The 12681-nt window shown below is 43.2% G+C and overlaps 1 protein-coding gene across 2 annotated transcripts in view; it reads right to left on the reverse strand.

Annotated features, from left to right (window-relative positions):
• The window catches only part of LOC121535966 (FERM and PDZ domain-containing protein 4-like), a 52356-nt gene extending 40895 nt beyond the window's left edge, over positions 1 to 11461 (reverse strand). For both annotated transcript variants that reach the window (XM_045209263.1, XM_041843207.2), the window contains exon 1: positions 11226 to 11461. In XM_045209263.1, the coding sequence (XP_045065198.1) occupies positions 11226 to 11256 (31 nt within the window). In that variant the 5' untranslated portion in view covers positions 11257 to 11461. The remainder of the gene's footprint in view (positions 1 to 11225) is intronic.
• Between the last annotated feature and the right edge of the window lie 1220 nt (positions 11462 to 12681).

Genomic DNA, 12681 nt, shown 5'->3' on the forward strand with positions numbered 1-12681 from the left:
GTCAAGAATATAAATAGTAAAGTAAAGTACAGATACCCAAAACAACTACTTAAGTAGTACTTTAAAGTATTTTTACTTAAGTACTTTACACCACTGATGAACATATCATGTTTTTGTTGTCAAGGTCTATTTGCAAGTGAAAATATCATGGGGGATGCATTTGCAACATTGTTGGTGGTCCACTCTTTGGATGGTACAGTATGACCATCCTACAGGGTGTGACTTTATAGTGGCATTTAATTAAAGAGCAGTGCTGATAATGAATGTTAACAAAGGAATCAACACAACATCATGTGGCTAATTCATCATCAGTGACGCCTTGTCTCTGCTCTTACATGACTGTCTGGCAGCGCTCTCTCACCTAGCGTACATATCACATATCTCTCCATCTTATGATTAATGAGCTTTATTTGGAACATTATGTGATTTATACTGAAGTGTCCTGTACACTTTGTACTGTAGGTCCCAAATGGCACCCAATTCCCTATATAGTGCACTACTTTTGACCAGAGACCTATGGGCCCTAGTCAAAAGTAGTGCACTACATTGGGAATAGGGTGCTATTTGGGACACAGACTAACTCTACACAGTGGAACTGCGATGGGCACTGTGTAGTACCAATTTTCCATTAACTAACTGGTTTCTTTGGTGTTGGATCATCAACAGTACATAATAGATAGTGTATTGGAGTAACTGCTTTGCTTTCTAAACCTTATAGTAACAATACACTTCAAATGATTTAGAATGTCTTCCAGAACGACTATACAGCTAAGCCCACCAAAGTAGTAGCAGCAGCTGTATTAGTAGCCTGGGCCCAGATCTGTTTGGGTGACTGTGTGAATAGCAAAATGTTTGGCATGACAATGACTGTAGAAGTTGGCAAGACAGCACAAACAGATCTGCGACCAGGCTACATTAGTAGTCAATCAATCAAATGTATTTATAAAGCCCTTTTTAGTAGTCATAGTAGTGGTAGTAGTAGTAGTCAAAGCCGTGGGAAGATGTTTGGGGGTGGGGGTTACTACAGACGGCTATATCAGTCCGCTAATACAGGACTACTGAAGGCCTAGTGCACTACTTTTGTGAATACATAAATAATTGTTCATGGGGTGCTGAGGGTGCGGCTATGGTAGGTGCTATCTAGAACCTAAAACGGTTATTCGGCTGTCCCCATAGGAGTACCCTTTGAAGAACCCTTTTGGGTTCAATGTAGAACCCTTTCCACAGACGGTTCTGCCTGGAACCAAAAAGAGTTCTACCTGGAACCAAAAAGGGTTCTACTATGGGGGCAGCCAAAGAACCCTTTTGGAACCCTTTTTTCTGGCTTCTCTGAAGACCCTGCTGTAATTATTAGGGATAAAGTGGATGTCTGCCTTCTGTGTCCTGTCTAACCAATAAGATCCTAGATTTGCACTCCCCACCTCCCGTAATCCAAGCAGCAATTTTTCTCTCCTTATCAGGAAGCCTGCTGCCTAATCCCCCAGACAACAATGCAGCCATTCCCTACAGAGAGATGGAGGGATGGAGGGAGGAAGGGAGATAGAGAGGGAGAGGGAGAGAGGGGGAGAGAGAAATAGAGAGGGTGGGGGGGGATCCAAACAGTGCTGCAGTGATTCTCTGGTCCCCTGACAGATATAAGGAGAAGGACCACTTCTTAATGGGATATAAAAAAAAATCATGGGGAGGGTGCTCTTCAGAAAGACAACTCCCAACAAATCATGAGTTTGGGTAGGCGGGATTTAAAATTAGAGCGGGAATTGTGCTCTTGAAAAATAATCCCCTTGAAAACATGACAGAGACAGACACAATGCGGACGCAGATAGCTAGACTTATTATAGCCACAGCCAGTCAGTGGTTGAAAGCTTGTAATGCTAACGTTAGCTGTCATGGCGCATAAAAATAACACACACTAATTTGCGAAATACACTCATTGAAAATATCCTCCGCAAGCTCCAACTAGCTAGCTACCAATTTTGTGTCTGGTGAGGATGTTTACACCAGGGCACAAATGGATAAGGCTCTGGACGGGTTTCCTGCACGTCCATTTCCACCTGGCCCAACCGATGATTGTACAGTGCCTTGCAAAAGTATTCATCCCCCTTGGCGTTTTTCCTATTTTGTTGCATTACAACCTGTAATTTAAATTGATTTTTATTTGGATGTCATGTAATGGACATACACAAAATAGTCCAAATTGGTGAAGTGAAATGAAAAAAATAACTTGTTGAAAAAAATTCTAAAAAAATTAATCACGGAAAAGTGGTGCGTGCATATGTATTCACCCTTTTTGCTATGAAGCCCCTAAATAAGATCTGGTGCAACCAATTACCTCCAGAAGTCACATAATTTGTTAAATAAAGTCCACCTGTTGTGTCACATGATCTGTCACATGATCTCAGTATATACAGTGAGGGAAAAAAGTATTTGATCCCCTGCTGATTTTGTACGTTTGCCCACTGACAAAGAAATGATCAGTCTATACTTTTAATGGTAGGTTTATTTGAACAGTGAGAGACAGAATAACAACAACAAAAATACAGAAAAACGCATTTAAAAAATGTTATAAATTGATTAGCATTTTAATGAGGGAAATAAGTATTTGACCCCCTCTTAATCAGAAAGATTTCTGGCTCCCAGGTGTCTTTTATACAGGTAACGAGCTGAGATTAGGAGCGCACTCTTAAAGGGAGTGCTCCTAATCTCAGCTTGTTACCTGTATAAAAGACACCTGTCCACAGAAGCAATCAATCAATCAGATTCCAAACTCTCCACCATGGCCAAGACCAAAGAGCTCTCCAAGGATGTCAGGGACAAGATTGTAGACCTACACAAGGCTGGAATGGGCTACAAGACCATCGCCAAGCAGCTTGGTGAGAAGGTGACACCAGTTGGTGCGATTGTTCGCAAATGGAAGAAACACAAAAGAACTGTCAATCTCCCTCGTCCTGGGGCTCCATGCAAGATCTCACCTCGTGGAGTTGCAATGATCATGAGAACGGTGAGGAATCAGCCCAGAACTACACGGGAGGATCTTGTCAATGATCTCAAGGCAGCTGGGACCATAGTCACCAAGAAAACAATTGGTAACACACTACACCGTGAAGGACTGAAATCCTGCAGCGCCCGCAAGGTCCCCCTGCTCAAGAAAGCACATATACAGGCCCGTCTAAAGTTTGCCAATGAACATCTGAATGATTCAGAGGAGAACTGGGTGAAAGTGTTGTGGTCAGAAGAGACCAAAATGGAGCTCTTTGGCATCAACTCAACTCGCCGTGTTTGGAGGAGGAGGAATGCTGCCTATGACCCCAAGAACACCATCCCCACCGTCAACCATGGAGGTGGAAACATTATGCTTTAGGGGTGTTTTTCTGCTAAGGGGACATGACAACTTCACCGCATCAAAGGGACGATGGACGGGGCCATGTACCGTCAAATCTTGGGTGAGAACCTCCTTCCCTCAGCCAGGGCATTGAAAATGGGTTGTGGATGGGTATTCCAGCATGACAATGACCCAAAACACACGGCCAAGGCAACAAAGGAGTGGCTCAAGAAGAGGCACATTAAGGTCCTGGAGTGGCCTAACCAGTCTCCAGACCTTAATCCCATAGAAAATCTGTGGAGGGAGCTGAAGGTTCGAGTTGCCAAACGTCAGCCTCGAAACCTTAATGACTTGGAGAAGATCTGCAAAGAGGAGTGGGACAAAATCCCTCCTGAGATGTGTGCAAACCTGGTGGCCAACTACAAGAAACGTCTGACCTCTGTGATTGCCAACAAGGGTTTTGCCACCAAGTACTGAGTCATGTTTTGCAGAGGGGTCAAATACTTATTTCCCTAATTAAAATGCAAATCAATTGATAACATTTTTGACATGATTTTTTCTGGATTTTTGTTGTTGTTATTCTGTCTCTCACTGTTCAAATAAACCTACCATTAAAATGATAGACTGATCATGTCTTTGTCATTGGGCAAACGTACAAAATCAGCAGGGGATCAAATACTTTTCCCCCCTCACTGTATACACCTGTTCTGAAAGGCCCCAGAGTCTGCAACACCACTAAGCAAGGGGTACCACCAAGCAAGCGGCATCATGAAGACCAAGGAGCTCTCCAAACAGGTCAGGGACAAAGTTTTGGAGAAGTACAGATCAGGGTTGGGTTATAAAAAAATATCCGAAACTTTGAACATCCCACAGAGCACCATTAAATCCATTATTAAAAAATTGAAAGAATATGGCACCACAACAAACCTGCCAAGAGAGGGCCGCCCACCAAAACTCACGGACCAGGCAAGGAGGACATTAAATCAGAGAGGCAACAAAGACCAAAGATAACCCTGAAGGAGCTGCAAAGCTCCACAGCAGAGATTGGAGTATCTGTCCATAGGACCACTTTAAGCTGTACACTCCGCAGAGCTGGGCTTTACGGAAGAGTGGCCAGAAAAAAGACATTGCTTAAAGAAAAAAATAAGCAAACATGTTTGGTGTTCGCCAAAAGGCATGTGGGAGACTCCCCAAACATATGGAAGAAGGTAATCTGGTCAGAATTGAGCTTTTTGGCCATTAAGGTAAACGCTATGTCTGGCACAAACCCAACACCTCTCATCACCCTGAGAACACCATCCCCAAAGTGAAGCATGGTGGTGGCAGCATCATGCTGTGGGGATGATTTCATCGACAGGGACTGGGAAAGTGGTCAGAATTGAAGGAATGATGGATGGCGCTAAATACAGGGAAATTCTTGAGGGAAACCTGTTTCAGTCTTCCAGAGATTTGAGACTTGGACGGAGGTTCACCTTCCAGTAGGACAATGACCCTAAGCATACTGCTAAAGCAACATTTGAGTGGTTTAAGGGGAAACGTTTAAATGTCTTGGAATGGCCTAGTCAAAGCCCAGACCTCAATCCAATTGAGAATCTGTTGTATGACTTAAAGATTGCTGTACACCAGCGGAACCCATCCAACTTGAAGGAGCTGGAGCAGTTTTGCATTGAAGAATGGGCAAAAATCCCAGTGGCTAGATGTGCCAAGCTTATAGAGACATACCCCAAGAGACTTGCAGCTGTAATTGCTGCAAAAGGTGTCTCTACAAAGTATTGACTTTGGGGGGGGAATAGTTATGCACGCTGTAGTGTTCTGTTTCTTTGTCTTATTTCTTGTTTGTTTCACAATAAAAAATATTTTGCATCTTCAAAGTGGTAGGCATGTTGTATCAATCAAATGATCCAAACACCCCAAAAAGCAGTTTTAATTCCAGGTTGTCAGGCAACAAAATAGGAAAAATGCCAAGGGGGTGAATACTTTCGCAAGCCACTGTACCTGTGGACACATGTATGCTGCAACATTGTTAATGTGGGAGATCTGATGCCCTATTCAAGACCAACTCACATGCCTTTGACATAACAGAATCTGACCAGTCAGCAACTTTACTGTAATATAATGTAGATTGGGTTCAAGAATAGGCCTGTGACTATAAAGGGTCATGTATGCCATTACCTCTTTCTGAGCACAGAAATATGCTCATATATTTGTGTCCAGAGCTCTGTGAATACGGTAAACACTACCAAGGCTGTCTAATGGAAGGAATGAGACCATTTCAAGTTACAAAACACTCCAGAAATAGGCTATACTGTAATACTGTTATGTTTCAGTACCAGTTATGGCCTCTTGTCTAACTCTCTGTGGATTGATAGTCCAAACACATCATAACATGAAAAACTCTACTGTCTTGAAAGAAAGAATAACTTTCATCTCTCTAATCTCTCTATTCAAGCAAATGCACATCAATAAATTATACCTGCAGGGAATGAAAAGCTTTTGATCCTGACTTGCAGTATAGTCAAGCGAAGGCTATAACTTTGTGAATTTCCCTCTTGAAGGGAAAGTAATGGATAACTGGCATTCAGGGCCTTCTCTCTCTCTCCCCTGACTCATGCGGTCTGTGACAGCGAGGAGTGTAGAACAGTGACGTGCGGTTGCTGTCAGAATGCTAAATGGCCTCATCAATAGCGGAGCTCCATGTGGCACGTTTAGATACTACAGAGTCACAGAGCCACAGACATTTATCGCCGCTTCACAGTCTGGATGAGAGGGTCACAGTCTGTTTGCCACCCCAGATTCAGAACCACTGCAGAGGAAGAGAGGGTACACATACACAGGTACACAGCCATGCATGCAAGTAGGGACACACGCAAACACACACATGCTCGCACATGCACACACACACACACACACACACACATGCTCACACACGGACGCAAGCATGGAAGCATGAACACACACACACACTAATTCAAAATGCATGGACACACACAGACTCTGAGATGTGTGCGCATACTGACATTCCCTAAATACTGAATCTAGACCTGCTGTATGTCAGACCAATGCCAGACCAAACATGTGGACACTCTCCCTACATGCTGACCCCAGACCAGAATCTGAATGTCAGACATTGTAATTCTGTAAAAAAAAAAAACATCCTCTGTATTCAGAGCCAGTTGGCGGTGCTCTCTCTGCATGTCAGCTCTCCACTTCAGAGCACTTCATTTTGCATTCTACACCAGGGGCTGGTTCTCCAAACAATGTTTTGATGTGTTTATTCAAATCTTAGTCAAGGACAGATTTATGCTGGACCCATTTGATAGCGATGAATTGAACTACAACCCCAACAAAACACCTTATTTTTGAGCCAGAGAAGAGTTCAGCATGCTAGTATTTGAACATGTTCCTCTTATCTATCCTGATCCATTCATTATACACTAAAAAGTGGCCAGGTTGCACATTGAAACACACTGAAAACAGCTGTGGAGTAGCTGGATCAGAAAGGTAAGGGCAACAAAACCACAGAAATGCAGGAGTTGAACCTTTGGTGTGGTTTATTGGTGGGAAATGAGGCCATATTATCCATGATATGTTGTGTGAGAACCAGACTAAACATGGTCTGCTCTGCCTTATGAAAAGATCTCTGACAGTTTGCAAACATCAGGAGCCTTTTGTAGATGGACACTGTAAATCCCCACCTAGCGTGAGTTGTAGACCCATTTATGCTATTGACTCCATGTGAGGCTGACATGGATGCTAAACACCCTCTTACTGTCAGATTATTATCACGGGACACAGGAACCCATCTGCTTGCCATTGTGTGGATACAGTGTTCACCCAACCTCATTAATCTGAATCTGTTCTATTTCCTATTTATCACAGGAACTGTAATGGCGCTCTTATTGCGTCCATGAGGGACTGAGAAGACTATGATTGGCTGATGAGAGTACACAGTGTTACGGGGATGTAGGCGAGTACATCGTGTATTTGTCTAATGCCACACTTCTAAAATGATAATGTTGTTGGTGACGTATATAGAGATGCTGTTTTTTTGTTTAGGAAAACTGCCATTTTAGGGGCTACTTAATATTTGTTGTGGCATATGAACTCTGGAACGCTTCTCTTTTTGGGGCATGATGAGTGAGTCAGATGTTCCCAACACCTTCCCATTGCCCACAGCAATCACCATGTTGAAATTACTTTCGCTATGTCAAACATACAGCCGTCACACCAGAAAGAAAACAGTATCTCGTCCCTGTTAGCTTTTGGATTAGCACAGGCAAAACTGTGCTAAAAAGCTCAGTAGGGCAGAAAACCACAAGTGTTCCATGCTAACAAGCGACAAGCGGGCTAACATGAACCCAGCCTGTCTGTGTAAGCCAGGTCTATAGTATTGACAGTTCTGCGAGAGTCTGCACTCCCTAGTGATTCAGTGGTCAGCATGGTCAATGTGAGGTCAGCAGTTTTAACCTCGTCAGGTCCAGACACCATGACGATTCACAAACAGGGGGAGGAGTTAGAGGTAAAGAGACGCTGACCGTGTTCAGAGTCGAAGCCTCTGCGGTGTAAACCAATCGGCCTTGACCGCTTTGGCCGCCGGCCTGGCCCAGCGACATCTAAAGCAGGATCCCATAATGCACCAGGCTCCAGAGCCGGACAGACATGGGATTACGGGATGCAGGATGTAGCACTATAGATGCCTGCCAGCTCTGTGGAGACATACACGTGTCTGGAGACAGCACTGAACAGTTGGGTCTATTGAATGCCCTCCTGTATAACACATGTTTTAAAGACACGTTTTACGATCAATTATCAATCAATTTTTAGGAGTTATCAATGTGTCATCACATATCTGTATTTCCTGTTGAAACTACCAATGGTAGAGGGGAGTGAAAAAACAAAGAGCATTGGCTGGTGATTGCCCTCACACACCTTTAAAATATCCTCACTAACAATTCCAATACCCACACGCGCATTTCATTTATCTGGTTTCTAGGCCACATGTTTCATGGGGAGTGACCCTTCACCCAATCGTTGTAATCCTCCACAACGATGTGCGATCTCGCAATCTCTTTTTCAAAGTCATGTGATCAAGAACACTGGTCTGTCCTGTATTATGTAACCTATAGTCACAATCCTACCGGATGTATCCACATGTCACAAGAATAATGTTCTTGAAAATCAAAATATGTCACTGGTTATGATTGAATAGAGGGAGAAAGGTGTGGCATTATTCCAATAATCTACAGTATATTCATATATTTCTATTTGATCCCTTCATTGACAAAGATAAGTCTTTAGACATTGCCAATTTATGTTTCATAAATACAATTACCTTTGGAGACATGGTTTTTACAAATTGATCAAATGTTAATTCTAAAGTGATTCATATACATGCTCACCAACACAAACATAAAGTAGTGTTAAGAGTGTTATTCACTTTTCAGAGAAAATCTTTAATGTCATATGCCCTTACATTTTGGCTCCAAATTTGAAGCCCTGCTTTGAGATGCAAAGCGAGCGATTTATACATTGTGACATCACCCTTACAGTAAACAAAACCAACTGGTTTCTTATCAAAACAATGTGAGGAACCATAATCCTACCTGTGACTTCACTGTAAATCTAACTCAAAACTGCTGCCCCTCTGAACCCAAGCCAACACAACCCTGACCCTGTAACCTGTCCATGCTTCCGATGAGCGGGCTAAACCCTAATGCCATGATGTAATCACAAAAGTGTGCACAGTAATTACAAAGCCGTCAAGTCTTGTGGTTTTGACTACTGTGTCTTACGTAATTGCTGAGAATGTGCACATGTTTCCATACAGGATTTATCCCAGTGTTTTACCCAAAAGGCTCAGACTTCTCTGTTTCCATCTACGCGGGCCGGCACCTGTGTCTCACTGGGCCAGGCCACTGGTACTTTTCAGCTGGCAGTTACATAACCATGGCTAACTGGAACAGTTTGGGAAATGCTGGTTAGTGGTACCGTGGCAGCTCGGCATACAATTAATTCAAGATGTTCAAGCCTGGGTAAAAAAAAAAAAAGTGAAGGAGATTTCTTATTTAATTGAATAACCAAAAAAGAAGCAAGGTTGGACTGACACACTTTAATGCCATTGTTACTCTCTGGCTTAGGTGAAGAGAGCATCTGTGTTTCTGTATCCTGCAATGTTGCGATAGGTTGTGGTAGGTGTCCAACTCATCTTTATCCTTAAAACAACGTAACCAAAACCTTAACATAACTACTACCGTAATTTTCGGACTATAAGCCGCGCCTTTTTTCGACCCTGCGGTTTATTAAACGGTGCGGCTAATCTATGGATTTTTACAGCTAACGGCCACTAGAAGACCTCCTAAATCTATGGATTTTACAGGTTACAGTCCACCAACTTTAACTCTATGGGCTCTATGACCGGTCCGCGCCCCACACCTTTAAGCGGCGGGCTCCAGCAGGAAAAGCTGGAGGCCGGAAAAGAGTGAGACAGGTAGCGCGCAAAAGTAAAAGTGGAACCGAGAGTGGTACTAGAGACAGAACGAGAGACAGAACGAGAGCAAGACAGACAGACATTACGAGAGTGAGACAGTTTGTCTCTTTCCCGACAATCCCCTCAGTGCACGAACCCTTACATATGGTAATTAAACATTAAAACACATGCGGCTTATAGTCCAGTGCGGCTTATAGTGCGGAAAATACGGTACATTCAAATTAAGAATTTTATAAAACACCCCTCACACTACATACTATTAAGCTTCTACTTGAGAATACCTTCCTTTCTTTTAGTATGTAGTCCCTCGGAGCTACATGAGACTCCATGACAGTTCCTATCATTTACTTTCAGTTTCCAATAGGAAAGGCATGTGTCCATCTGCCTGCATGGACAGTGTCATTGATCAATATTAGCCACTTATAATGCAGTTCAGGAAAAGCGCAATGACATATGAAATTACCATCAGACCAGCTCGCTTGCGCAACATGCCATGCAACAACAATCCTGCACTGAGTGTTTTGGGTAATGATGGCCACTGCATAGCTCTAAACAAGCTTTTAAAAGTCCTACTGTTGGTATGGGAGATATTGACTACTGAGGGTTTGGATTGTACCCCATGCTGACTGTTAACGCTCAGATATCAAATATCGATACACCACAGTACATTGGAAAATATGCTGCCTTCCTAAGGATTGCAAATTGGTTTGTGGATTGTTAATTAGTTTGATTAACAAGGCATTCAAAGATCGACTGAGGTTCGAGACAGTTGAGGTTGAGGTTTTTGAATGTTTTAGTTTGCTGGTTTGTTTTCTCAAGACGTGTACCTAAAGCATGTGGAATACTGCTGCGATCTTTCTCAAAGCTCAGCAACACTATGAGATCCAACTCAAGGCTAAAACAGAACATTCTCCATCTTGACACAGGCAACAGAAGGCTCACTATCCAACCCAACAACCTGACATTTTGGGAAGACCCGTACGGAAAAACCACATGAATTTCACATGTGAATAGGTGAAGTGTTCCAAAAACACATGTTTTCCTGTGATAACCTGTGATCTTATATGAAGTTAATGTGATAACATTTGACAACATGTAAAGCAACATGAAACTGCACGTGAAACATTTCTAAAAACACGTTTTTACAGGATTTCACATGTGAAATTTCATGTGAAACGTGATTTTCCACGTGATATCATGTGTATTTTCTGTAACGGGAGGAAAAACAATTATACTTCCACTGAATACAGCACGACAGTTTGGTCTCCACTGCCACACATCCTCAGAGGGCCTAAAAACCTCCCCATTACTCTACCTAGTAGTTCAAACAAGACAGTAGTTGGACAAAGATCATTCAAGGCATAATGGAGGACAACAACGCATGTCTGTGAAGCAGACAGACCAGAGTACAGTACTTACTGGATGACGGTGAATACCCCCAGTTCATCATCGCACAGTTCCATCCCTTCAGATGGACGGACGGTCACTCCAGCCCGCTAAAGGCTTAGAGGGGAAAGTGCTCCTGTGCCTTTCCCTGAGAGTCCCTCTGAAAATCCACTTCCTCCACTGCCTGGTGTTTGTGAGAAAAACTGTGTGTGTTTTTTGTTCACCTCCCTCCGTATTGCTCCTCAGCTCAGTGCCAAATGTTCCAGCTTAGCATTCGCTGCGCAGCACCGCTGGTGATGGATTTAGCCTGGGCATCTGGGCTAGCCAGGATAAACGTTCAACACACACACACACACTCACACACATTCAGAAACACTCACAGTGTCATGCTGTGCGAGTTAGGGGCCAGTGCCCTTGGGGAGACAGCCTCCCCCACCCTGAATAATGACACAACATCATCACATTCCAGGCCAGTGCTTAAAGAGATAGAGAGAGATAGAGAGAGCGAGAGAGAGAGAGAGAGCAATAAAAAGAGAGAGAGAGAGAGAGAACGTTGGGAGTGTGGATGGGGAGATCGACACAAACCGGGAGAGGATCAATTCATGAACAGATGTGTGCCAGCCAGCACACTCCAAATCCGCTACCGTTCCGCTACCAGAGGCAGAGACAGGAGCGGCAGTTAGAGACAGCTGTCTGATGCCAGTATTATTAACCCTGAATATGCCAGAGGTGTCTCGACGACTGGATAACTGGTTTCACAGTTAGGGTGTCAATTCTTTTTTATCGCTGACTCCCTCCCACACGCAGTACCTAAAATAATCAAGCATAGGTCATACTGTATTGACCATTTGAAACCTCCAGGAACAAGAGAAAAACAACTAAATTGGTTGGCTATTTTCAGCTATTGCTAACGGTATAAAACCAATTAAAACAAATCTGCATGTGAAAAGATCAACACAGCATCAGTCAACCGCAGCTAAACTGTGATCTGTGAACTAGGATGACTGAACATCAGTACCCTGCATATGGACCCTGTAGCTTAATACCACTCCCACTGAGCAAAGCTCTCATTTAACGCAGCTCAGCGGTGCCCCATGCAACACGCCGCATTGACTGTTCACCAGATTGCTGTGCCTCTAGTCTGTGGCAGGCAGCATCCATCTGGAATCGCTAGGCCCTTACGTAACTGTCAGTTTACTAGGAAAAACAAGATGAAGAGTCTAGTAAGTAAAAGCTATTTATTTTTTATCCACTTATTTTAACCATGAGCCTACTTTACATTATGTGGCTTGGCTTGGGAATGCACTTCCTGATTTCGCCTGATTGGCCTATATCTCGCTCAGCAACCTAAATGACTTGACCAATCAACACTCGATTTATCATTAATTGTTCAGATCTTCATTCCAACAGGGTCAAAAAGTACATCTATTTTAACTTCTCAAAGTACTCCTCACTCTTATGTGACTCACATGTTGAGTAGATAACATTA

The sequence above is a fragment of the Coregonus clupeaformis genome, chromosome 29 (assembly GCF_020615455.1).
Source record: "Coregonus clupeaformis isolate EN_2021a chromosome 29, ASM2061545v1, whole genome shotgun sequence".
NCBI classification, from domain to species: Eukaryota; Metazoa; Chordata; class Actinopteri; order Salmoniformes; family Salmonidae; genus Coregonus; species Coregonus clupeaformis.